The following is a 27,919-nucleotide window of genomic DNA, read 5'->3' as shown; positions in this document are numbered from 1 at the left end:
ATGCCAGATCCGTAAACGACAAAGACCTCGTTCTCACAGACACCATCACAGAGTACAACTGGGACCTCCTATTAGTGACAAACATGGCTCAAAGACAATGATGGAACCACCTTGGATGCATTATGCCCTCAAGGCTACCAAGTACTGGCATGCTCCCGTCCCAACATGAGAGGGGAAGGGTGGCAGCAATCACAAAATCCAAGTTAAACCCATGCCAAATACACTCCATAACACTACCAAACCTAGAATGCCTCGTTTTCTCAATAGGCCACGACAAAAAAATCACGATCATAGTAGTCTACAGAGAACCCTCCTCTCCTATGTCTTTGCTCGACGAACTGCTAACCATTATAAGCAACCTGTCCGTAAACCATAAACAAATCATAGTCCTAGGAGACCTCAACTTCGCGGACTACCCAGAAGTCATGGGCGCCCCACGATATTTCATCAAAACACTGTCAGATCAGGGACTCACTCAAGTCATCTCTCCCACTCATTCCTCTGGAAACACACTGGACCTAATCTTTCTCCCAGATGGCCCACAAATTGACCAGAAAACATCCTCGCCGACAAACATCATGGTCCCCTGGACTGACCACCATATAATCACGTTCGGCCTGCACACCAGAGTTAAAGAGGCAGCAGACTGAACAAATTCCCAGGAAACAATTACGTTCGACCCAAAGTCAGTAAACCCAACCACATTTTCCCGCAGCACCTCCAAACTACAACTAAGCACAAACTCCCTAGAAGAGAAGGTACTGACCTGACACTCAGGCATTAAAACACTCTGAGAACCTAGCAAAAGTCAACCTAACTTATGACCATTCTCTTCACCCTGGTTTACAGAAGACCTGAGAGTACAAAAAAAGAGAGTCAGAAAAGCAGCAAATACTTGGCGCAAAACTTTCAGTGACTAGGACAAATTCTCCTGGAAAAACTTGCTGCAAAATTACAACCTAGCCACACATGAATCACAGAAAGCACATTTCACTGCTCTATTACCTAAGGTCCCAAGGCCATCTTTTCAATAACGAAAAACCTATTCTCATCCCAAGGTCCAATGTATTCCCAGCAAATGAACCTAGACTGCGAATCCCTCGCCATCTTCTTCCATGACAAAATATCAAAGATACGCGCAAATCTGGACTCAGAGGCCAAAGCACTCCCATACATCCCAGTGACCACCCAAGATGACAATCCACTCAAGACGGAAACCTTGAACAGTTTCAAACCAATCTCCCACAACGACCTCAAAACCATAATCAACTCCATACGCCCCACAACCTCGATCCTGGACCCATGTCCTTCCACTACACTCCTGAACATAAATGAGGTATTCCTGGAATCCATCCTATCCCTAATAAACGAGTCCCTTACAACAGGTGTAGTTCCACGGAACTGGAAATCTGCCATAGTAAAACCACTCCTGAAAAAAACAACCATGGACCCAGACAACCCAGACCTGTCTCAAACCTCCCATTCATCTCAAAAATATTGGAAAAGACATGACTCACGCAATTGCAAGACTTCATGGAGACAAACGCCACCCTCTACAATTGGGCTTCAGGAAACACCACAACACAGAAACTGTGCTTTTGGACATCCTAGATGACTGCTGGAAAATCCTAGATGACAGAAATGATGCACTGCTGGTACTATTAGACCTTAATGCTGCCTTTGAAACCATCGACCACTCTCTCCTCTTGTTCAGGCTAAAGTCTAATGGAATCCGTGACAACACACTTCAATGGTTCTCTTCATTCCTGACCGACAGATCGCAGAGAGTCCTACTAGGAAAATCCTTATCTGAACCCAAACCACTCCACTATGGAGTGCCTCAGGGAGCCTTACTATCACCTCTCCTCTTCAACCTCTATGTCAAACCAGTACTGGACATAGCAGGAAAACACCGAATCAGAATCCACTCTGCTGACGACCTACAATTCTATCTTCCCCTAGACCGTCACCAAGATACACAAATCTACAACCTCCAATCTTGTTTAACTGAAATAAAGACCTGGATGACCGGGAACAAGTTACAGTTAAATGAATCCAAGACAGAACTTCTCTCGATCCACAAAAATCTATGTGTATACCCCCATCCGTCCTTTTCTTGGGCCACAAACACCCTTACACCCAAAGACAACATTCGAAGCCTAGGAGTAACTCATGACTCTAACTTATCAATGACAGATCACGTGTCCAAACTAGTATCATCTTCCTTCTACTACCTCCACCAGCTAAAAACCATATGTGCATACTTCTCAGAACCTGAATTTGCCCAACTACTCTATGCTTTTGTACTATCCTGCGTAGACTATTGTAACACTCTACTAGTGGGCCTGCCTACCAAAACTCTCTCCTGCCTCCAAAGGGTGCAAAACGCTGCAATCTGCCTTCTGAAAAACCTACATAGAAACATAGAATATGACGGCAGAAAAGGGCTGTAGCCCATCAAGTCTGCCCACGCTAATGACCCACCCCCAGACTTCACCCGGCTAGAGATCCCACATACATATCCCATTTCTTTTTAAAATCGAGCACGCTGCTGGCGTTAATCACCCGCAATGGAAGTTCATTCCAATGATCGACCACCCTTTCGGTGAAGAAATACTTCCTGGCGTCGCCATGAAATTGCCCGCCTTTGATTTTCAGCGGATGACCTCTTGTGGTCGAAGTCCTTTAAGAAAGAAGATATCATCTTCCACCTCGATGCGGCCCGTGATATATTTAAAAGTCTCAATCATGTCCCCCCTCTCTCTACGTTCCTCGAGCGAGTATAGCTGCAGTTTATTCAGTCTTTCCTCATATGGGAGGTTCTTGAGTCCCGAGACCATCCTGGTGGTCATTCGCTGAACCGACTCGATTCTCCGCACATCTTTTTGATAATGTGGTCTCCAGAATTGAACACAATATTCAAGATGAGGTCTCACCATGGATCTGTACAGGGGCATTATGACTTCGGGCCTCCGGCTGACGAAACCTCTACGGATGCATCCCACCATTTGTCTAGCCTTGGATGCAGCTTTCTCCACCTGCTTGGCAGTTTTCATGTCTTCACTAATGATTACTCCCAAATCACGCTCTGCCCTAGTCCTAGCTAAGGTCTCACCATTTAGAGTATAAGTTCTGCACGGGTTTCTGCTACCAAGGTGCATGACCTTACATTTTTTGGCATTAAAGCCTAGCTGCCAAGTCGAGGACCAATGTTCCAATAAGAGCAGGTCCTGTTCCATACTGTCGGGCAAGGTGCTGTTATCTACTATGTTGCATAGTTTGGCGGCGTCGGCGAATAGTGTTATTTTACCTTGAAGCCCTTGAGTCAGGTCTCTTATGTATATGTTGAAAAGGATCGGTCCCAAGACCGATCCCTGTGGCACTCCACTGGTCACCTCCGATGTATTGGAGGGGGTACCGTTAACCACTACCCTCTGGATTCTACCGCTTAACCAGTCATTGACCCATGTCGTCAATGTCACTCCCAATCCCATTGAAGTCATCTTGCTCAACAATCTGCGGTGCGGGACGCTATCAAAAGCTTTGCTGAAGTCCAAGTACACGACGTCCAGAGACTTCCCCATATCCAGTTTCCTTGTAACCCAGTCAAAGAAGCTGATCAGATTGGATTGACAGGACCTTCCCTTTGTGAATCCATGCTGGTGGGGATCCTGTAGATTCTCCTCGGTCAGGATCGTATCTAATTCGTGTTTAATAAGTCTTTCCATGAGTTTGCTCACTATTGAGGTGAGACTCACCGGTCTGTAATTCGCAGCCTCCGTTCTGCAACCTTTTTTGTGCAATGGAATGACGTTAGCTGTTTTCCAGTCCATGGGGACTTTTCCGGTACTTAGGGAAAGACTGAACAGCACGGATAGCGGTTCCGCTAGGACATCACACAACTCCCTAAGAATCCTGGGGTGTAGATTGTCCGGTCCCATGGCTTTGTTCACCTTGAGTTTTGATAGCTCGCCATGGACGCTGCTGGGTGTAAACTTGAAATTTTGAAACGGGTCTTCCGAGGTTTGCCTTGCCTGCAGTTGTGGACCGGTCCCCGGCGCCTCACAGGTAAAGACTGAGCAAAAGTATTCATTTAGTAGTTTGGCTTTATCAGAATCCATTTCTGCATAGGTCCCGTCTGTTTTCCTGAGGCGTACTATCCCATCTGTGTTTTGTTTCCTGTCGCTAATGTATCTGAAGAAGGATTTATCCCCTTTTTTAATGTTTTTCGCTAGATGTTCTTCTGTTTGAATCTTGGCCTCTCTGACTGCCGCTTTGACTGCTTTAGACCTGGTCAGATAGTCTTCTTTTGTCACCCTGTTTCCTGTTTGCTTGTAGGAAATAAAAGCTTTTTTCTTTTCCTTGACAAGATCCGAGATCTCTGCAGAGAACCACTGGGGCTTGTTCTTCCTCCGTCGTTTGCTTACTGTTTTTGTATAGCGGTTTGTTGCCTCATGCAAGGTGCATTTCAGGATTGACCACATAGCCTCTACATTATTGGTTTCAGCTTGGTTTTGTAGCGCCTGATGGACGAAGTCTTCCATGCGTTTAAAGTCAGTGCACCGAAAGTCGAGGACCTTTATTGCTGTGTTTGATCTAGTGAAGCCTATCTTGATGTTGAACCATACCATGTTGTGGTCGCTGGAGGCTAGCGTATCGCCTCCGCAACCATGTTACCCCTGCATTAGCTTCCATGCACTGCTCCATGCACTGGCTGCCTATTCAAAAATGCTGCACCTTCAAGGCCCTGGTCCTCGCTTTCAAAACCTTCCATGAAACAATTTTGTACTACATGAAAACTAAACTACAAATCTACTTCCCAAAGTGACCACTGAGGTCTCAAGGAGAAAAACAACTGACCATACCTCCTGGCCACTCCTTCAAAACTGAAACAGCCTGCAAACGCTCCAACTCACATTTCATACCCAAACTTTGGCACACAATTCTCCCCTCATCTTTCAGATCACTAGATGGACTCTGGAACTTCAGGAATACCGTGAAAACCTTCCTCTTTACTAACCTAGCGCCTTAAAGTCATTCACCCAGAAATGCCACTCAGTCAACACACCTACACCAACTAATCTCACCAGATGCTACTTAGTACATATGTTTTATTGTCATGTCTATATTATAAATTATTGTCATATCTATATTGTAATTTATGTAAATTATGTCATCTCTGTTCTGTCTGGATTATTTTATGGATGTCCTTTGGGAGGATGGGCTAAAAAAATTGAATAAATAAATAAATAAATCGGTGGCGGTGGCTTAGGGGGCAGGGAGAAAAAAAGACAGAAAGAAAGAAAGCAAGAAAGGGGGGCAGGGAGAGAGAGAAAGAAAGAGAGGGGGAAATTTTGGGTTGGAGAGTATTGCCTTATATTGAAGAGTACCAGTATGACTGTTTATATTTTGGGGTGGGGATTTGGCTATCTGGTATATTTGCCATTGTGAAAATTCAATAAAACTTGTTAAAATAAAAATAAAAAAAAAAGAAAGAGGAGGGGCAGTGAGAGAGGAAGAAAAAGTTGGACTCATGGAGGGACAGAGAGAAATGGTTGGGGAATGGAATGAGGTCTGGAGGCAGAAAGAAAGAAATATTGGATTTACAGTCAGAAGAAGGAAATGCAACCAGAGACTTATGAAATCACCAGACAGCAAAGGTAGGAAAAATGATTTTATTTTAAATTTAGTCATCAAAATGTGTCCGAATTTATATCTGCTGTCTATATTTTGCACAATGGCCCCCTTTTACTAAACCGCGATAGCATTTTTTAGCGCAGGGAGCCTATGAGCGTCAGGAGCAGCACTAGGCATTCAGCGCAGCTCCCTTTGTTAAAAACCACTATCGCGGTTTAGTAAAAAGGAAGGTGGTATATTTGTCTATTTTTGTATAGTTGTTGCTGAAGTGACATTGTATATTTTAAAGTCATCTGCCTTCACCTCTTTGAAACCCCCCCAAATATAAATGACAATTAACATTTTCTCTGCGTACAGTGTGCTTTGTGGTTTTTTTTAAATTTTATTGTTAGTAGATCATTTTGACTTGGTCATTTTAAAAGTAGCTCGCAAGCCAAGAAAGTGTGGGCACCCCTTACATCTTATATCTTTTTCTGTAAAGACCGAAACAAAGAATTCATTCAGTCTTATGCTCCCTGAGCATCCCTTTTGCTCCTTGATCATCTAACGGTTCCACAAATTCCCTCACAGGTTTTCTGCTTCTGATGTACCTAAAAAAAATGTTATGAGTTTTTGTCTCTTTTGACAAGTTTCTCTTCATATTCTTTCTTAGCTGTCTTTATCAATGCTTTGCATCTAACTTGCCAGTGCTTGTGTTTCTTCTTATTTTCTTCATTTGGTTCCTTTTTCTATTCTTTAAAGGATGGTATTTTTGGCTTTAATAGCCTCTTTCACTTCACTTTTTAACCATGCCGGCTCATGTTTTCTCTTCTTTCCACCTTTGCTAATAAATGGGATACATCTGGTCTGGGCTTCCATGTTGGTATTTTTAAATAACATCCAAGCCTGATTTACAGTCCTAACCTTTTAGTTTCTTTTTAACCATTTTCCTCATTTTATCATAGTCTCCCTTTCGAAAATTAAATACCTCTACAGCAGATTTATTTTGTGATGTCACTCCAGGTATCAGCTCAAATTTGATCATGTTATGATCACTGTTTCCAAGTGGACCCAACACAGTTAACTCCTAAGGCCCAAATCTAAAATAGCTCCCCTTCTTGTTGGTTCCCAGACCAGTTGCTCCAAGAAGCAGTCATTTATGACATCTAGGAATTTTACCTTCCTAACACTCCCTGATGTGAAATTAAACCAGTCAATGTTGGGGTAATTGAAATCAAAATAGCATGAGAGAGTAAGTTAAATCACCAGGAATTCAATATACATACTGTGACAGGGACTCTGCCAACCCCAAGCCTGAACCTCAGGAATATGAGTCTTGTCCTACCGGCAGCTTAGAAAGGGAAGAAAGACAGAACCTATTTAGAAGTGCTAGAGGGAAAACTACCCCTTTAAAGGCTGCAAAAGCTGAGTCCCAGTTTAAGTGTGCAGGTCCCTTTACATCTTCTCCTGTCCCAGCCAGAGGGAGGGGGAAGGGCCCTGGAGAACAGAACATTAGGAGGCAGCCCTGCTTGCTAGAGGGGGAGCAGCACCTAGTCAAAGAGGAAGGGACCAGCCCAGGAAGCCAAACGTGGAATTGCTAAGAAAATTGCTTGAGAGCAAGCAGGAGCTGGTAGAAGTTGCTGATATTGAAATGCTGGACTTGGATTCAGAGAAGGATGTCTGTGACCCACAAGGGGAAAGTATGGACTGGCAGCCGGCTTTTGAACTGCCGGATAATGCTGAGGAAAGCATGGACTTTTGAACAGTGTCACAAGATGGAGGACTGGGAGTAACATTGTTGTTGGTTTTTTTTTGTAAAAGGACTGAAGCTGATATGATTTTTTATTTGTTGCTTTACTGTGTGAAAGGACTGTTTAAAGCTAATTAACTGATAAGGATAAAGCCCAGGGAAGGAACTTTTGTGCTTCCTGTGAACTTTTTGCTAAACGTTTTTTTTTTTCTCTGAAGAAAACTTTACTCTGTTTAAAAGCTACCAGTAAGGACTCTGTAGTGCTGGACGCTGACATAGCCAAAAAGCCTGCCTTGCTAAGGTCAGAGCTGGGAAAGACAGAGAAGCATTTTTTTTGTGAAACTTTTTTTTTTCTTTGGTTTAAACCTGTCTGCCATAACAGAGTCAATTGAACTGAGAAGTGTGAGCTCTGCTCAGGTGGTTGAGAACTGTAATTTTGCTAAAGCAGAGAGGGACTCTGTGAATTTCTTTTGCAAAGTGTTTTGCTGGACTTTGTTTTCTTGTTGGCCTTTATGTGTGAAAATCCTGAAAACCTGATATCCTGACAAAAAGAAATTGTCAGTGGTTTTTTTTTTTAAATGCTAATAAACCAGTCTTATTTTCCTTCTCAAGTGTTCTGGCATGCCTGGGGAGATACCGGGGGAAGTGAAATTGGGAATAAGACCACATAACCATCCTGACTTTTGTGATTGTGGGAATGAGCACGGGTCTCCCCTCTGCCATCCGCAGGTCCCTGTCATAATACGCTATAGTCACTAATTTCCATAAGCCCCCCATGCACTTACCCCCAAACCCTATTTACTAAATGCACAGAAGAGGAAGAAATATATAAGGGCCAATCACACACACAATCATGCATCAAAAAATAAATGAAAAGAACATGAAGAAGAAAAATGTGGAGAAAAAAACCTCAGATGGGCTTCATGGGTTCAAAAAAAACTCCACTTCCTTAAATGATATTCAAACAATCAGCTATTTCTTCTTCCAATCAAATGGTGCAAAAAGCCGTTTTAACAATTGCTGGGAAAGACTCAATATATCACAAAGGCACAGTTCATAATCAGCAGAGTGCAGTTGGAGGCAAAAAAACACAAACACTTAGCTGTTGTAAAGTGCTACCGTTGCTGCCATATCCCCAAAGACCTGGAACAAGCACAGGCTATACTTTGTGCTAAATAGATGCCGTTAGCACAAGACCCGACAGTGAACTTCCGTATTTTGCTGGAGCTGCGTCAGGGATCTTGCTTTAGCTGAAACAAGATCCCTGATGCAGCTCCAATGAAATATGGAAGTTCCCTGTCGGGTCTTGTGCTAACGGCATCTGTTTAGCACAAAGTATAGCCTAGAAATCTTTGATGCCTCATGAAACATTTCATCAATGTATTTCTCATTCCCGCAGATACTTTTAAGCCTTGCCACTTCCTCTCTCAGTTCCTTCACTTCCTTTATGAGGAATTCAAACAGAAGACATCTTGCACATGAAACCACCTAGTGGTATAGTGAGGGAGATTAGTAGCCAGGGTGGTAGCACTCTATATTGCCATGTCATGCAACCCAAACTCTTCCCCACATACTTCTTGAAATGTTCACCAGCAGAAGCAGCATCTTCCACTGGCCTCAGATCCCTTCTGACATCACATCCTGGTGCGTCCAGGCAGTGACATCAGAAGGGAGCTGAGGCCAGCGCGAGCAGCAAGTGGAAGATGCTGTTCGTGCTGGCAAATGTTTAAGGAGGTAAGCAGGGGGGGGAAGAGAGAGAGTCCTGTACAGGTATACAGGTGAAGATTTTAAGTCCTCTATGAGATTAGAGGTGAAGACAGAGCCCCCCCTGAAAATCCCCCAGAATAATAGGCCAATAAACACTACCAAAGGCCTAAGATAGCTGAGAATGCTCTGGCCAAAGCTGTTAGCCTTTGCACAATCTATGCTTGCTGAAATCAGCAAGCTAAGCGAAACTTATGCTAAAATAAGCAAGTCAAGCGAAACTTATACTTTCACATAGCAACTGGTACCTCTTCTGCTGTAGTGCTATAAGAACAGGGAAGTGAACATAAGAAGGATGAGGACATGTCCTGACCAAGAATATAAAAATACAGAATTTGCGAGATACATCCTGAAATGGGCGGATCCTTACTGGAAACTTTGCTCAAAATTGATGATTTGATATTAAAATGGCATTTGACGGGAACAGGTAGTAAATTTAGTAAACAGTGTGTGCGTACAGTATGACACAGATAATGTTGACCAATTAATAAACTAATAAATGTAATGATGTGTGTAAGTGACCAATGAAAATGTAAAATGTAATAAACACCCATGTGGGTTTGGGCTATCAGAAGCATATAAAAGATAGCTCTTTTGGCTATGAGAAGAGGACAGGCATCCAGGCTTGAGGCATACTATCTGTCAGCTCCATATGCTGTAAAGATTTGCTCTTGTAACCTGTTATTGATTGTTAATAAAATATATATTAATTATACCAGCATATTGGGTTTCGATGAGGTCAGTTATTGAAGGCCGTAAACAGGCGGCTTTTCAATGTCTCCAGTGAAGATGGTGCCCTGGGTGGTCTTCCCCCCAGTCCTCCTTACTACACCACTGGAACCACCCCCTCTGCTTGGGTAACATTTTCTGTCTGCACAGAGACAGAAGCTGTAACCTGGGCAACAGGTTTGGTGAGACAATGTTTTCCAGCCATACTGTGATTGCAGAAATACTGTTGGGCTGAGAAAACTATGTGGACAGGCTACATACATGCCCCCCCTCCCAAATCTTCCATATATTCCTCAGTTCTTAATTCTGTCTCAGAGGAGATCAAAGAATTCTACACTCAAGTGTAGCTAAATAGTCAAAGCTTTGAGAAGCATTTCTACATCCTCCAAAATAATGGGACGTCAGAAAGACTTCTCAAATGCCGGTGACTAGCCATTTTATGGGGATAATGACAGGAATTAATAAATTATTAAACATACTATTCTATTGGTTTTATGCAAGTCATATGGTTTCTGGTTAAATTTTACTTCCTTAGCAACAATAGCTTAACTCATCACGTACTATTGTCTCACCCCTGTCAGCAATGAAGTGGACAACATGCTTACTGAGGTCACGCTGACCTTGCAGACGTGTTCGCTTCTATTGCAGAATAGTTTACAGAAACAATCACATGATTTCCTATAACTCCAACTCATCAATATTTCCCCTAACTATGTAAAGGGAAGAAAAATATGTTTTTGATGTGTTTTTCTCTCTAAACCATCTAAACTACTGGAAAAAAAATGTTTTTATAAACAGATACGTTAGTGTGACTTTTAGCTCATTTTCAGGGCCTCTTATGTTATGGCTCCAGACATTAAACCAAAATATTTTGTTCTATGAAGGAAAAATATGTACTTTGCTAGCTGTGCTGTTTATACTTTGCTGTGTGTGAATTATTCAGCTATAGCTTTCATATAATATTAGTCTTTTAAAGTCTTAACTAAAAGTGTATTGGTTATGCCACCCCCCTTATATTCTACATAATACAATTATCACCATCAATACTTACACCTGATGAAAGGAAAAAAAGAGAAAATGTCTTCTTCCTGATTGGCTTAGTTAAATTCGATAGTAGGTCAACTGTCAAAATATTGATAGTATTGAATGCCATTCAGTTAGGGTTTACATGAGAAAGAGCATCAACTTGATTTTTTTTTTTAGCTTGTACTTTGCAACAGGAATTTAATATTGAAGATAAAGACCTGGGGTAGACTCCAGTAATATGGTTGGATCATTATTTATTACAATTCACAATTTAATGGAAAAAGTAATATAAAAAGAGAAAAAGATTTATATCATCAATTTGAACAACAGATAAAATTGATAGGGATTACTTTTAGTTGAAGGTTAATTCAATAGTTGTCATGTGGAATAAATAGACTCTCTCTCCCCTTAATTATTGAAATAATATTAGCTGCTATAATTCGAAGAGGGAATTTTAGGGAACATAAATCCTCTCAGTTTACATCAGAAGTATGTAGTTTAAAACAAGTTTACAGAATACGAAAAGGGAAATGGGTCTAACGGTGTGTGTGGCTTAGTGGTTAAAGGTACAGCCGCAGCACCCTGAGGTTGGGGGTTCAAACCTCGAGCTGCTCCTTGTGATCTTGGGCAAGTCACTTAATCTCCCATTGTCCCCAGGTACATTAGATAGAGTGTGAGCCCCCTGGGACAGAGGGGGAAAAATGCTTGAGTACCTAACTGTGATCCGCCTAGAAACTTACAGATAGTGCAGAATAAAACTGTTGCAAATAGATATAAGGAAGAAATTGGTCAATCATTAGACACATCAGCGCAAAGCAGACCTATTGCTCTACTCCGGTAGGTAATAGGACCCCAGATTTAAATAAGACAACCAAGGTCCCCTTTACTAAGTTGCTCCTGTGGGCGTTGGAGCATTTAATGCGTTGGCCAGCGCTATTGGGCTTAGAAAAGAGGGAGTTAATAAGTGACAATACAGTTCCATTAACTAACAAATTAGCTACCTTTTCTCAGAAAAAAGGATATAAGAGCACCTGTCAAGGAAATTAACATTTATATTTCTATTACATTTGTTGTTTATTAAAATCAATAAAAATCTTTGAACTGGAAGGATATAAGAGCAAATATTCTAGAGACCAACTTAAGATGTAATGTAATGTAATGTAATTTATTTCTTATATACCGCTACATCCGTTAGGTTCTAAGCGGTTTGAAGAAAATATACATTAAGATTATAAATGAGAAGTAAGAAGGTACTTAAAAAATTCCCTTACTGTCCCGAAGGCTCACAATCTAACTAAAGTACCTGGAAATTAATAAAGAAGAGAAAATAAAGATGGTTGAAAAAAGAAAAATTCTATATGAACTTATAGGATGGAAATTAAACTGACTGTGAAGAACTGTATGAAAAATACATATGGAATGCAGTTAGAGAGGGTAGGTTACAATCTATTGATGGTATTTGTTTAATTGGAAGGTGTTAAGGTGGGTAATTTGGGGGAAGGTTATCTGAAGGTAGGTGAATCTTCTGGAGGTAAGAGAGGAGGGGTTAAGATATTTGGATGAATTTTTTGAAAAGCAGGGTTTTGATTTCTTTTCTGAATGTTTTGAAGTTGTCTGATATTGTCATAAGATTGGAGATGGAATGGTTGAGTTTTGCTGCTTGTGTTGCTAGAAGGTTGTCAAACATTTTCTTGCGTTGTGTGCCTTTGAGTGGGGGGAAGGCGAAAGGGTTCGAGGTTCTTCTGTGTCTTGAGGTGGAGATTTGGTTTAAGCGGTTATTTAGATAGGAGGGGGAAGAGCCGTGTAATGCTTTGAATATCAGGCAGTAGAATTTGAATTGGATTCGTGCTTGTATGGGTAGCCAGTGAGAGTCTAAGAAGGCAGTTGTTATGTGATCATATTTTTTGAGTGAGTAGATCAATCTGAGGGCGGTGTTTTGTATGGTCTGGAGTTGTTTTATCATAGTGGCTGGACAAGGAAGATATAGGGAGTTGCAATAATCCAGCAGACCTAAGACTAGGGATTGGACGATTAGTCTAAATTGTGCTTGGTCAAAGAATTTTCTGATTTTACGGAGATTTCTCATGGTTAGAAAAGCTTTCTGGGTTGTTTTGTTGATCTGGGGCTGCATTGTGCAACATCTGTCTATCGTAACTCCTAGGAGTTTTAGTTCGGGTTGTATTGGGTATTTGGTATTTTTGATTTTCAGTTCAGTGATGGTAGGAGTTTGGGTTTTACAAAGCTACGCTAGCGGCTGCTGTGCGGTAACAGGCCCGAAGCCCATAGAGATTTAAAGGGCTTTGGGAATGTTGCCGCGCGGCAGCTGCTAGCGTGACTTTGTAAAACAGGTTGCTAGAGATAAGTAGGAACATGTATTCAATAATGGCTTTAACGGTGACAGGTCAAAAGCGTGCGCCGATAAAGGCGCGCCGACAACCCAGCGCAGACAACTGAGCGCAAGGCGGAAGCGTGCCGAAGAAAAACAGCATTTTAAAGGAACCCCCCACTTTACTTAATAGAGATCGCGCTGGCGTTGTGGGGGGTTGTAACCCCCCATATTATACTGAAAACTTCACTTTTTCCCTAAAAAAGATGGAAAAAGTTGTTTCCAGTAAATGAGGGGGGTTACAACCCCCCAAACCCCCCACAACGCCAGCACGATCTCTGTTAAATAAAGTGGGGGGTTCCCCACCAACACCCCCTATCGGAGCCCCTTAAAATACTGTTTTTCTTTGGTGTGTTTCCGCCTTTGTCATCGCGCGCTTTTGTCTATGTACCACGTTATGCTAAAAATGTCTTCTATTCTGCCTTATTTCTAAGGGGATTCAAAGTGGATTTACAAAAGATTAAAAGAACATAATTACTAGGAGGAGATTGTTTATTGAAAGCTTCTATACCGCAACTAATGACTAGGAGTCAATTCAGAGCTTCTGTAATGGTTTTACAATCCAGAGTTATTGTCACGAACATTGAGAGAGCCATCTTCCAAGTAGGTTGGTTTTTAAATGTGTTCGGGAGATGCTGTAAGGGGGTGATAATCTAATTTAGCTGGCAAGTTGGTGGTGCTTTTTTAATTTAATCTTTCAGAGTGAAGGAATGATAACGTACAGACATATGAACAGCTATATATGGATAAAATTACACCACTGCTTGACTTCCCCCACTATGCTCCCCTCCCCCTTTGTCCCATCTGGTTTGCCTAGAGACACTGCCACGGAATCTGTACATTTCTCCTCGATGATAATTTGTTAGCTTTTAATATTGTCCCTAAATTCCCTCTGTTCTTTGGAACCCTCCTGATTTTCTGTTACCCCATTCTCTGTAATTGTCCCCCTCCTTTCCTAATGCGTAGCGCGGGTTTTAGCGCCAGCAGCAACGGTAACTGCTCCAGCGCTCATAGGAATTCTAAAGTCCAGGTACACGATGTCTAGGGACTCCCCAATATCCAGCTTCTCCGTCACCCAATCAAAGAAGCTGATCAGGTTGGATTGGCATGATCTCCCCTTAGTAAATCCATGTTGTCGGGGATCTCGTAGATTCTTTTCATCCAGGATTTTATCCAATTGGTGTTTGATTAGAGTTTCCATTAGTTTGCTCACTATCGATGTTAGACTCACTATTCTGTAGTTTGCTGTCTCCATCTTTGAGCCTTTCTTGTGGAGTGGAATGACGTTAGCCGTCCTCCAGTCCAACGGGACGCTGCCTGTACTAAGGGAGAGGTTGAAGGCTCCCTCTTGCCCTGATCGTAGTCAGGGGTTCGTGGTGTCACCGGGGCAAGAGGCTTTGGGCTCCCTTTTGCCCCAGTCGTAGTCGGGGGTTCGCAGTGTCACCGTGGCAAGAGGGCTTGGGCTCTCTCTTGCCCTGATCGTAGTCGGGGTTTCGCAGTGTCTCCGGGCAGGAGGGCTTGGGCTCTTTCCTGCCCGGATCGAGTTGCAGGGGACAGCTGATCACTGCAGGAGAGATGGCTCATCTCTCCTGCCGTGATGGTGATCGCCCACCCCCCTCTGAACCGCGGAACTTTGGGGTGAGGATCACCATCAGGGGAGATGAGCCATCTCTCCTGCCACGATAGTTTCAGTAGGCGGTAGGCAGGTTGCTAGGGCCGCTGAGCTGCAGCGATCAGCTCAGCGGCCCCTTTTTCGGCACTTATACCTGTTTTGACTTGGTCTAAGTAAAAACATAAGAGTACCAACTAGACAGCCTGCCTAAACATTTGGTTATACCTGCTGTACGCCTAGGTGTAGGTCGGCCCGCCCACCCCGCCCTTTCCCTGCCTCTAAAAACGCCTTTTTTTGCTCTATGCATTTGGAGGCAGGGGAAAGGCCTAAGCTGGTTTTAGATATGTCTAAAACCAGCTTTGATTATGGGTACTTGGACGATCAGTCTTTTTTATCGTCCAAGTACCCATTTAGGCCATTTTTTAGACTTTTTTTTAAATTATTATGAGCCCCTTAGAGCAGTGATTCCCAACCCTGTCCTGGAGGAACACCAGGCCAATCGGGTTTTCAGGCTAGCCCTAATGAATATGCATGAGAGAGATTTGCATATGATGGAAGTGATAGGCATGCAAATTTGCTTCATGCATATTCATTAGGGCTAGCCTGAAAACCCAATTGGCCTGGTGTTCCTCCAGGACAGGGTTGGGAACCACTGCCTTAGAGCATTAGATGGTTTATTCCATAAATCTTTGAAAACTTTTTCATTTGAAGAATGTTTTGTGTATCAATGAATGTACTTTGCTGGGGATCATGGTATATGCCCAGTTCTTGCTGGGAATATTAGCATTATATAGGAACTGTAATGTAATGTAATGCTGCTGGCATAGAGGGAAAGGACGGTTAAGATTTTAACCACCAGGAAGGAACATGGAAGAAAGGTTGTACTCAAAAAAAGGAGAATGGGTTGCTTAGATTGGAGGGAAGAGTGCACAGAGTGTTGCTCTGCTCTTATGCTTCCTTTTTTCCCCCCTTTTATTAGGCTGCGAGAAAATAATCTGACAGATTTGTCTCTGCAATATCTCAGCATTGCTCTCAGCTCCAACAAAATCTTCAAATACCTGGGTCTTTCCAAGAACAACTTCACCAATCTGTCTCTGCCCTTCCTGACTGAACTGATCCGAAACTGCTCTCATCTGAGGGTGATAACGTGAGTGATCCTGTTTCTATACAGGGATCCTGCATACCCCAACATATTGAGCCGTACCAGTCCAAAATGGCACTAGTAAACATACACACTCACACATCTCTAGGGTTAGCAGACACCCGGGAAAATCTGAACAGGTCCTATTTGTAGATGACTGTCTGGGGCCTGGAGGGATTTCCAAAACCCAGCAGTTTGTCTGGGTTTTGTAAGGCCCTGAGCATCTGAGCCAATCAGGGCCTTAGGCCCCTCCACATGCATCACATGATGCATCGGGGAGGGCGGCCCTCAGAGTAGGAGGGATTGAGCATCACTCCTGCTCCTAACTAGAGAGCTGCACGGGAACGGGGATGACGGGAATCCCACGGGACCCGCAGGGATCCTGCGGGTTCCCCCTTTGGGTCATGGGGATCCCGTGGGGATGCCCCCTAGGATCGCAGGGATCCCTTGGGGACGCACCCTAGGGTTGCGGGGTTCCTGCGAGGTTGGATGCACTCGAGCCGTGAGGCTTGTCTTCTTTTCCCTACCTGCCCTGCTGCAGCACACAGCCGAACCGGAAGTCTTCCACGATGCTGACGTCGGAAGGAGGGCTTAAGCAAAGCCCTCCCTCCAACGTCAGCGCTGACATCGGGAAGACTTCCGGTCGGCTGTATGCTGCGGCAGGGCAGGTAGGAAAAATTCAAAGGCAGTGGCGCACCAAGGGTGGGGGGGGAGGGGGCGGTCCGCCCTGGGGCAGCCTTAGAGGGGGTGCAGAGCTGGCCAGAAGATCCCCTTACCTTCGTGGCACTTTCCCCCGACCGACCGACAACAGGCCCGGTCCGACAAAACTCCCTGCCCTGTAGCCGCGAATCTAAATTACCTTCTTACGGCAGCTGGATTCAGGGCAGGGAGGTTTGTCGGACCGGGCCTATTCTATTGTTGGTCGGGCGGGGAAGTGCCATGAAGGTAAGGGGCAGGGATGGAGAAAGGGAGGAAAGGTGGAGTGGAGAGGAAAAGACGCTTAAGGGAAATGGGTAAAACTGAGGAGGGAGAAAGACGCTGAATGGACATGGGGAAGACAGAGGGGGGAGAAGGATACTGAAAGCACATGGGGAAGATAGAGGGAGGAGAAGGACGCTGACAGGACATGGGGAAAATGGGGGGAGAAGGACGCTGAAAGGAAATGGGGAAGACAGAGGGGGGAGAAGGACGCTGAAAGGACATGGGGAAGACAGAGGGGGGAGAAGGATGCTGAAAGGACATGGGGAAGACGGGGGGAGAAGGACGCTGAAAGGACATGGGGAAGACTGAGGGGGAGAAGGATACTGAAAGCACATGGGGAAGACAGAGGGAGGAGAAGGACGCTGACAGGACATGGGGAAGATGGGGGAGAGAAGGACGCTGAAAGGAAATGGGGAAGAGAGAGTGGGGAGAAGATGCTGAAGGGAAATGGAGAAGAGAGAGTGGGGAAAAGACGCTGAAGGGAAATGGGGAAGAGAGAGTGGGGCGAAGACGCTGGCAGGGAAGAAGACAGAGATGCCAGACTATGGAGGGAGTGGAGGGAAGAAGATGGGTGCCAGACCAATTTGGAAGGGGGGGAGAAAGGGAGAGGCACAGTAATAGAGCAAATGGAAGATGAAGAGAGATAGTGGATGGAAGGAATTGAATAAGAACATGAGGAAAGCAGAAACCAGGCAACAAAGGTAGGAAAAAAATTCTATATTTTTTTCTTTTTTTTGCTTCAGGATAAAGTAGTATATTAGTTGTGTTGATAAAAATGTATAAACATTAGAGGCTCTGGTAGAAACCCGTTTACAAAGTATGTATTCTTCCCAATTAATATTTCCAAATTAATAAAGTTTCTTTGCTTATTTGTAAATGGGTTTCTACCAGAGCCTTTAATTCAGTAGCATAATTAAATGAAATAACTATTTCTGAAGTTTATGGGGACGGAGGGGATTCTTCACGGGGACGGGTGGGGACAGGTGGGTTTCCTCACAGGGACGGGTGGGGACGGGTGGGATTTCTGTCCCCGCGCAACTCTCTACTCCTAACTTCCTTGAAAGATAAGGGGGGAGAGTTTGGGGGGGTTTCAGGAGATCTCCAGTGGAAGGAGGGAGTGGGCATCCCTCTTGCCTTTTTGGGGGAGGGAAGGGGGAAGGGTAGGGGCACCTGGCACAATGGTGGTCCTTTGGTGGCAGAAGGGAATGGGAATCCTTCCTGCCATGTTATTACCGTGTCATTGACAGGCATCTCTCCTGTCAATTTTTCTCATGCGGGGGAAGCGGCATAGCAGGAGGGAATGAGCATCCTTCCTGCCAATTTTCGCTAGCGTGGGGGGAGATTCCTGGTGCTGCATTCATCAGGGCTTGTTAGGAAGAGCCATCATCGGGGGGGGGCTTTTTTTTCTTTTTTTGTAATGGGGCAGATATTGTGTGTGTGTGTGTAACATGCATAGCATCTATGCCCATAAAAAAAAAGTTTCCTGCTCTGAACAGCTGAGTGGCAGGAGGCTGCTTTGGGCGCTTCCCCTGCCGGCTCTGTGCATGTGTGAGAATTGCTCCCACAGCCATCAATCGGTCAGGAGAAACAGAAATTATGACAAACCTCCACGTGAATAATTTGCAAGCAAACTTTTTAGTATATGAATAGCTCTTTTTGAATCGGCCATAAATTGGATTGGAGCAGACCCACACGATCTTACCGATCATCTTTAGTGCATCTAGCCCAAAGTGTTTCCATCCTTATCATGCCCAGCAGTCCGCCAGAGGGCCGCCGCATGAGCGGACTGCTGGTCATGATGGACCACTGGTCTGACTCAGCAGTGGCAATTCTTATGTTCTTATATTCTTAACCATGTCTCTGACTGCTCCTAAATCTAAATCAGTCTCTAGATTCAGAACCTTATTTCCTATACCAGGGGTAGGCAATTCCGGTCCTTGAGAGCCGGAACCAGGTCAGGTTTTCAGGATATCTATAATAATAAAACGCTAAGCGTGCATGTGCACTCTCGCCACATGTTCCCTGATCCCTGATCTGTTGGGCTGTGGCGGCAAGAGTGCACATGCGCTACAAAGGACTCCAGGATGCCTTCGGCTGTCGGTTTCAGGCCCGCGCGGCGGCTGCCAGGAGGAGTCGGTTTCAGGCACGCGCGAGTATGCGCATAGGGTTCTTTCCGTGTAGGAGGGGGGAAGAAAAAGGAAGGGAGGCCTACTGCTAGACAGGGGGAGCAGGAAAGGGGTGCTGATGGACAGGGGGGAGTGAAAAAAAAGGAAGGGAGGCCTGCTGGACACGGGGAATACTGTGTACAATTCTGGAGGCCGAATTATCAAAAAGATGTGCGGAGAGTTGAGTCGGTTCAGCAAATGGCCACTAGGATGGTCTCAGGACTCAAGGATCTCCCGTATGAGGAACGACTGAGTAAGTTGCAGCTGTACTCACTCGAGGAACGCAGAGAGAGGGGAGACATGATCGAGACGTTCAAATACGTCACAGGCCGTATCGAGGTGGAAGAGGATCTCTTTTTCCTTAAAGGACCCACGGCAACAAGAGGGCATCTGTTGAAAATTAGGGGTGGGAAATTTCATGGCGACACCAGAAAATATTCTTCACCGAAAGGGTGGTTGATCGCTGGAATAATCTTCCACAACAGGTAATTGAGGCCAGCAGTGTGCCAGATTTTAAGAAAAGATGGGATTGGCATGTGGGATCTCTTCATGGAGGTAGTTAGGGGGTGGGCCGTGTGGGCAGACTAGATGGGCCGTGGCCCTTTTCTGCCATCATGTTCTATATTTCTATGTTTCTATGTTCTATGGGGAAAAGGAAAGAGGTGCTGCTGGACAGGGGGGAGGTAAAACAAAGGGAGAAGGGCTGCTGCTGGATAAGGAGAGCAGTGACGGGGTGGTGGTGGACACAGGGGAGGTAAAAGGAAGGGAGAATGGACAGGGGAAGCAGGCCAGGGGTGGTGGTGGACAGCCAAGGAAAAAGAAAAACAGACAGACATACAGAAAGTGGCTAAGGAGAGAGAGAGAAAGAAATAAAGACAGACACACACATATATTCTAGCACCCGTTAATGTAACGGGCTATAAGACTAGTCTACAATAAATATGCATGAGATAGATTTGCATCAAGGAGGCAGTGATGCAAATCCATCTCATACATATTCATTGTGGATATCCTGAAAACCTGACCTGACTCCAGCTCTCGAGGACCGGAATTGCCTACCCCTGTCCTATACCATGGGCATTAGTAGGAACTGCTTTCCAGATGTTGCCTCTTTTTCCCATTTCTGTACAGGTATTTACTGCTTCACTTACCTGAGGGCTTATGTTTACCTGGTGTATGGATCACCCAGCCCCAAGGATTACTTTAAAGCCCTCTATAGTAGGCTAGCCAGTCTGTTGCTGGACACTTAGGCCTGGAGTCTGTAAATGGCGTCCCGATTGTAGGCAGCGGTACTGCTGTCTAACCAGCCAATCGGAACACAGGTTTTTTTTAAAAAAGCTCCTGAGGCAGGCCACCTACATTGGCGGCGCCTCCAGGAGCCTAGGGAGGCCCGCAAGCCCACCTAAGCTCGCCAAAGGCTAGGCGTGGGCGTTGTTTTCCCCGAAAGTAGCCTTAGGTAAACCTAGGCAGCCGTACACTTCGCCAAAGGCTAGCGGGAGACACTTACAATGTAGACCAGCAAAATGCTGGATTACATTGTAAATAGATGCAGCCGCTGAGTTTATCATGGCAAGGGATCTAATCTAATCTAATCTAATCCTTAGGTTTGTATACCGCATCTTCTTCACGTTCGTGGAGCTCGGCACGGTTTACAGGAGATGTAATAGGAAGGAACGACAATAAAGGGTTAGAGGTCGAAGAATGAAGAATATTTAGAGGACTAGGGAAGCCAGATATGAAGAGATTTTGAGGACTTGGGATACCAAAGTTGGAGAGAGGCTTACATTTTTGAGAAAAGCCGTGATAAGTTTAGTGGCGACAGCTGCAGCCACCAGTCCCCCCATCACAGCAAATATGGCAGGAGGCATGTCCAATCCCTCCTTCCCAGAACCCCCCACCCCCTGAACAAAACTGGCAGGAGGGTGCCCACCCCCCTGTAGATTCCGCAACCCCCCCAGACCTCCTACCCTAACCTGTAATGATGCCAGCCGGCAGACCCACCTCCATCAGAATGAGGCAGGTCTGCCCCTCCCTGGTGTATTGTGAGATGCACCAGGGAGAGGCCTAAGGCCTGTTTGTCCCAGGTGTCTAAGTACTGTACTTGCCTTTAAGAGGGGCCTTAGGTGCCTGGGTCAACCGGAATCTTAGGTTTTCTCATGCCTAAGGCCCCTTCCATGGGCGAGACCTTAGGATCCTGGGCCAACCTAAGATTCTAGTTGGCACAAGTGCCTAAAGTCCCTCCTATGGGCAGGGCCTTAGGCGCCTGGGCCAATCAGGCCTTAGGCCCCTGCCCGGTGCTTCCCACAATGCACCAGGGAGGGGCAGGCCCACCTCATTCCGACGGAGGCAGACCAGCCGGATGGTGGGAATACCCATCCGTCCGGCCTTTGTTACAGGTTAGAAGGGGGGTCCGGAGAGGAAAGTAGATTAGGAGGAGTGAGGGGCCATGGAATCTATGGGGGGATGGGGGTTTCCAGCAGGAGGGACTGGGCACCCTCCTACCGGTTTCATTCAGAGGGATGGGGGGTTCAAGGTAGGAGAGATTGGGTATCCCTCCTGCCACGTTCGGGGGGGGGGGGACAGGCAGCCACAGCATGTATCATGGCAGGGAGATCGCTTGCCGCAATAAGCTTAGCAGCCGCATCTACAACTACCCGATATTGTAACCGGCATCTGTAACATGGACGTCGGTTAGAGAATCAGGTTTACTATAGGCAGCCTTAGGCCCGATTCTATATAAGGTGTCCTATACAAAATCTGAGCCTTATTCTCTTCATTGATAGATGCACACCATCTCTGCTCAGCAGCCCTTGGAAAATCATCCCATAGTCCAGGAAGCCAAACTACTCTTGCCGTCTCTCTTCTTTGACTTTCGCCTATTATCTCTTCTTTGTAATTTGTATGGGAAGTTAGTGCGAAGAAGTGTAGAGTGATATATGAAATGCAGAAATCCAAAGGAGATACACAAGCTAAGACGTGAGAAATTAATAAGCACAAATCAGGAGAGGGACCTTGGGATGATGGTGGCTGAGGATCTCAAGCTAACGAAACAATGTGACAAGGCTGAGGTCAAAGCCAGAAGTACGCTGAGCTGCATAGAGAGGACAACAAGCAAAAGAAAGGAGGGATTGATGACCCTGTACAAGTTGGTGGTGAGGCCCCCTTGCAGTATTGTGTTCAGTGTTGGAGGCTGTATCTTGCTAAGGATGTAAAAACACAAAGGGCTAGTTTCACTAAGCAAACCAATCGTGTACTGATCGGTTTGTGACCCGATTTTACTCCAGCCCGATTCACTTACCTCTGTACCAATCCGATTCCGATCCATGCATGCAAATGAGGGGAATGGCATGCAAAGTAGGCAGGGACATGATTCACTAAAGAAATCTTTGAAGGGCTGACTGAGCCTGCTGGTGTTTCCTCCTCTCAGTCAGGCACCCCTGCAGCCACCACCCGGCATCTGCTGATCGGGAGGGGAGGTCCTCTCTCCCAGGATTAAAACCCAAGTGAGCTGAGAGAACAGAGGGCTGACTGAGCCTGCCGGTGTTTCCTCCTCTCAGTCAGGCACCCCTGCCGATCAGGAGGGGAGGTCCTCTCTCCCAGGATTAAAACCCGAGTGAACCGCGGAACATAGTCCAATTTTCTTTTGGACACGCCCCTTTGGAGCCCCTTCGGAGCCAGGAGGAGCAAGGAGCAGTTGGGAGAAAGTATGGGCAAACGGATGGCTAAGATTATTCCTTCATCTAATATAAGAGGACCAATGGCTCACCACCTTTGCCTGGTTCTAGGAACATTTGTTGAAGGTAAGATTGATTTGCAATCCCAATCTGCCTCCCTCTCATCTGGCGAACCCATGCCTTCACCTCAACCTGTTTTAACATTAGAGAAGGATGACTCTGTTTCCATATCTGATTCAGACTCAACCTCTGCACGACTTTTTGAGCTGGATTCCCAAAAATCTTTAATGGGAAAACAACTTGTTTCAGTGTCTCCTGTTTCAATGCCTACCGGGCCTATTACTAGGCCCGAGTTGGGCAATAAAACTGTTACACTTCAAGATGTATGGACAGTAGTGAATAGAATTTAGAATTCATTACAGGGGACAGTAGTAAGGTGGCTGAGTATGATTCTCAATTGGCAGTAATGGAACAGAAATTGGATAAAATGGAAGCATCTGTCTCTGTAATGCAATCTTGTGCTGTATCTAATGTGAAGGATAATACTTTATTACACTTACAGATGGGAAAAATGGAAAATGCTATAAGATCTAGGAACCTCAGATTTCTGAATTTTCCTATATCTCATTATCTTTCCCCATTGGAATTACTAAAAATGTACCGTACTTGAAGGATATTCTTTGTTATACTCAGTTAGAAACTTTTTCTCCGGATAATCTTTACTATATACCTAGTGGTTCCAAAATGCTTTCAGAAGAGGGGGGAAAAGATCTGTTAGTGTTACCTGATAGTTTAAATATTTCTCAATTCTTAGAGTCATCAAAAGACTTTATAGCCAAAAGAGCAACATTATTGGTCACCTTTAGGACTGAAATAGAAAAACAAGCTATCCTTAAATTGTACTTTATAAACAAAAATGCCTTGTTTTGTGGTCAACAGATTAATATCTTTCCAGACGTCTCAAAACAGATGCAACACAGGAGAAAGCAGTTTCTGCAACTTAAGACTCGAGTCTTAGCTGTGAACATAAGAACATAAGCAATGCCTCCCGCTGGGTCAGACCTGTGGTCCATCGTGGCCAACAGTCCGCTCACGCGGCGGCCCAACAGGTCCAGGACCTGTGCAGTAATCATCTATCTATACCCCTCTATCCTCTTTTCCAGCAGGAAATTGTCCAATCCTTTCTTAAACCCCAGTACCGTACTCTGCCCTATTACGCTCTCTGGAAGCGCATTCCAGGTGTCCACCACACGTTGGGTAAAGAAGAACTTCCTAGCATTCGTTTTGAATCTGTCCCCTTTCAACTTTTCCGAATGCCCTCTTGTTCTTTTATTTTTTGAAAGTTTGAATAATCTGTCCCTCTCTACTCTCTCTATGCCCTCCATGATCTTGTAAGTCTCAATCATATCCCCTCTAAGTCTCCTTTTCTCCAGGGAAAAGAGACCCAGCTTCTCCAATCTCTCAGCATAAGAAAGGTTTTCCATACCTTTTATCAGACGTGTTGCTCTCCTCTGAACCCTCTTGAGTAACGCCATATCCTTCTTAAGGTACGGCGACCAATATTGGACCCAGTACTCCAGATGTGGACGCACCATCGCCCGATACAAGCTGTGGGAGCTTTATTTTTTCTTAAGTTCCCATGTAAGTGTTTGGTGACATATCAGAATACTAGATATATTTTTGTTGATCCAGCTCATTTAGAAACTTTTCTTCAAGATAAACCTAAATTAGATATATTGCCTGTAACTAATACAGAGGTTGAGAATGATTGAAATTAGAATGTTTATTAGCCTGACCTAGGAGGTTATGAGATATATCTAGTTTTTGTCTTTTTTTTTCTTTATTTTCTTGGAGACCCTTACAGGTCAATCAGCCCCCATAATAATGCGGACTTGATAAGATAATTTCTTTTTAGTGTGATGTATTTTTTTAATTTGTTTATTGTCTAAGTTGTTATTTTGTAACAAATCAATAAATTTATAAATTAAAAAAAAAGAAATCTTTGAAACCGACTGGGCTGGCCGACCAACCCAAGAAGCGACTGCTGGGGACCAGTTGAAAATGTCCTTTCCGACTGTCCTTGGCCTGAAATCCCAGCTCTGCAGCCCATCTCTGCCGCTCTGCTCTCTGCCCCTTCCAGCTGAGCCCTGCTGTTGCTGCCTCGACTCTCCTGCTCTCTGCCGCCCTTCCCCGCAATGCCAGCCTGTGGTTTTAAAGCAGGGCAGCAGAGAGCAGAAGAGTCAATTACCTGCTCTTAAAAGTCCCCTGCTATAATGTAAGGTGCCGCTGGGGATCGCCCGTCCCTAGGAGAGCAGGAGAGTCGCACCTAGGGTTGATGGTGCTGGGGAATGAGCCCAGGCTCTGGTGGTAGACACAGGCTTCAATGATTGTTGTGTCCTCAATGGAAGCACCAACATGGCAGTGCACTGCTGATGACGTGGTGATGCCGCTGTGCTCTCTGCCCCTTCCAGCCAAGCCCTGCTCTTGCCATCCTGCCTTTCCTTTTCTCTGCCGCCTTTCCCCACAGTGTGAGCCCGTGGTTTTAAAACAGGGAAGGGCGGCAGAGAGCAGGAGAGTCACGAATTGACACTAATATTAACTCCCCTCTTGTCCTTCCCCCTCAAATCTCTACTCCTCCTGCAATTTCCCCTCTAAGACTCAACTATGTAACCAGCCCCCTAAACTGTAATTTCCCTGTAAATGTCCAGTTTTCTTCTGATGTAATCCTCAATTTTCTACCTATCTTATAATTTCTCCCCAAGACTCAATTATGTAACCAGCTCCCTAAATTGTAATTTTTCCTGGAAATGTCAGTTATCTTCTGATGTAATCCGCCTAGAACTGCAAGGTACAGGCGGAATAGAAGTCAGTAATGTAATTGGCTGATTTTAAATCCCCTGCTATAATGTAAGGTGCCGCCGGGGATTGCCCTTCCCTGGGACAGCAGGAGAGTCAGGGCCAGTTTAAAAAAAAACCCCAACAACCCAGCAAAAATGGACATTAAACGCATACACAGACCATCTACAGACCATCTACAGTGTCAAAGTCCCTCCTTGAGGGCTGCAATCCAGTCAGGTTTTCAGGATTTCCCCATGAATATGCATGAGATCTATTAGCATACAATGAAAGCAGTGCATGTCAATAGATCTCATGCATATTCATTGGGGAAATCCTGAAAACCTGACTGGATTGCGGCCCTCAAGGAGGAACTTCGACACCCCTGATCTACAGGGAAAGCATATCCATGCAGTCGGAGGGCGGCGTTCCTCCAATCGCCCTCATTGTAATTTTTTGTTTCATGAATTGGTCGGGCCTGCACGGAGAGTCAGGTTAGTGAATCTAGCCCAAAGTAGTTCAGAGAAAAGTATAGAAAATTTTTGGGGTTTGTGCCACAAGACATACAAGAAACTTGATGGCCTGAAGAGTGATACGATACAAACATTCAAATATTTAAAAGATAGTAATCTACAAACAAACTTTTTCTAGAGACAGGAAGCAGTAGAACCAGAGGACATGAAGTTAGGTTGCAGGAGGCCATCTTAAGAATAATGGTAGGAAGTACTTTTCATGGAGAAGGTGGTAGATACTTGGAATAGCTTCTTGTGGGAGGTGGTGGAGATGAAAACAGTTATACAATTCAAAAACGTGTGGGATAAACACAAAGGAATCGTGTATGTAAAGAATAGAACTAAACCTTAGCAGTGTTTAGATGGCAAGTCCAGTAATTGGGAAGGAAAGCCAGTGCCAGGCAGACCTCTATGGCCCTGATCATAAGAACATAAGACTTGCCATACTGAGACAGACTGAAGGTCCATCATGCCCAATATCCCGTTTCCAACAGTGGCCAACCCAAGTCCCAAGTACCTAGCTAGATCCCAAGTGGTAAAACAGATTTTATGCTGCTTATCCTAGGAATAAACAGTGGATTTCCCCAAGCCATCTCAATAATGGCCTATGGACTTCTCTTTTAGGATCCAAGCATTTTTTAAACCCCACTAAGCTAACTGATTTCGCCACATTCTCTGCAATGAATTTCAGAGTTTAATTACACATTGTGTGAAGAAATATTTTCTCCAGTTTGTTTTACATCTACTACTTAGTAACTTCATCACATGTCCTCTAGTCCTAGTATTTTAGGAAAGAGTGAACAAGTGATTCACATCTACCCTTTCCACTCCACTCATTATTTTATAGACCTCCATCATATCACCCCCAAGCCGTCTCTTCATGGCTGGACAGATTTGGGTGGGCTGGACTAGGGTTTCAATGGCAGCTTCAGTAATTGGAGCACAAGGTCAGAGCCAAGCAGACTTCTACAGTCAGTGCCCTGTATATGTAGTATCACCCTGTATATATAGTACCTTATGAGTTTATATTGTTGGATAGACTGAATGGATCATACAAGTTGTTAGCTGCCATCATCTACTATGACTATATTCATGCACTCTTGTCCTTTCTCTCCTCTGTCTTGCTCCTGCAGACAGCGTCCATAGTCTCCTCTTGTAACCCATGTGTGGAGTTATGGGACTATGTTCACACCCTCCTCTCCTTTGTCTCCTCTCTTTCTCCTGCAGGCTGTTTGGGAATGAGCAACTGAGCCAACAGGTAAAGAATGAACTGAGAGCCCTGAACAGAGAGCTGCAACCCTCCCGACCAAAACTGAAAGTAGAAATCTAACAGAACCTTCCAACCCACGGGGAAAATGTGATTCCTCTGGAGGACCCTGACTGAGTCTGCTATATAGCACAGGAATGCCCTGTCCACATCAGCAGAACAATTATACAATTGGCTTCCAATCACTCTGAAAGAGATCTTGGATTTAGCTGAAATGCAGTATTATATTCCTGTGGTTTGTCTGGTATGGACATTAATACAGTATTAAACTATTCTAAGGAACTTATTTATTAAAATATTTTTTATATTGTATTGCACAAAGTAAACCTGTAATAATAATAAAAACTAACTAATGTCTTTGGAATCCGTTTCTACTTTTATACTGAAAATTAGATAAGAATTGTTTTGTTTCCATTTAGAGGCAGAGACCATGATTGGAGCCAATTACAGAAAAAGCTACA

The 27,919-nt window shown here is 44.6% G+C and overlaps 1 protein-coding gene across 4 annotated transcripts in view; it reads left to right on the top strand.

Moving 5' to 3' along the window:
• LOC117357318 (NACHT, LRR and PYD domains-containing protein 3-like) overlaps positions 1 to 27,919 on the top strand; it is a 191,077-nt gene extending 163,158 nt beyond the window's left edge. For 2 of the 4 annotated variants that reach the window (XM_033937704.1, XM_033937695.1), the window contains 2 exons: positions 15,863 to 16,030; positions 27,419 to 27,919. In XM_033937704.1, coding sequence (XP_033793595.1) covers positions 15,863 to 16,030; positions 27,419 to 27,521 — 271 coding nt within the window. In that variant the 3' untranslated portion in view covers positions 27,522 to 27,919. The remainder of the gene's footprint in view (positions 1 to 15,862; positions 16,031 to 27,418) is intronic. The other 2 variants (XM_033937721.1, XM_033937711.1) reach the window with 2 other exon arrangements.

The sequence above is a fragment of the Geotrypetes seraphini genome, chromosome 1 (genome assembly GCF_902459505.1).
Source record: "Geotrypetes seraphini chromosome 1, aGeoSer1.1, whole genome shotgun sequence".
NCBI lineage: Eukaryota > Metazoa > Chordata > Amphibia > Gymnophiona > Dermophiidae > Geotrypetes > Geotrypetes seraphini.
The sequence above is the reverse complement of the archived record's forward strand: the minus strand, read 5'-3'. Positions and strand labels throughout refer to the sequence as shown.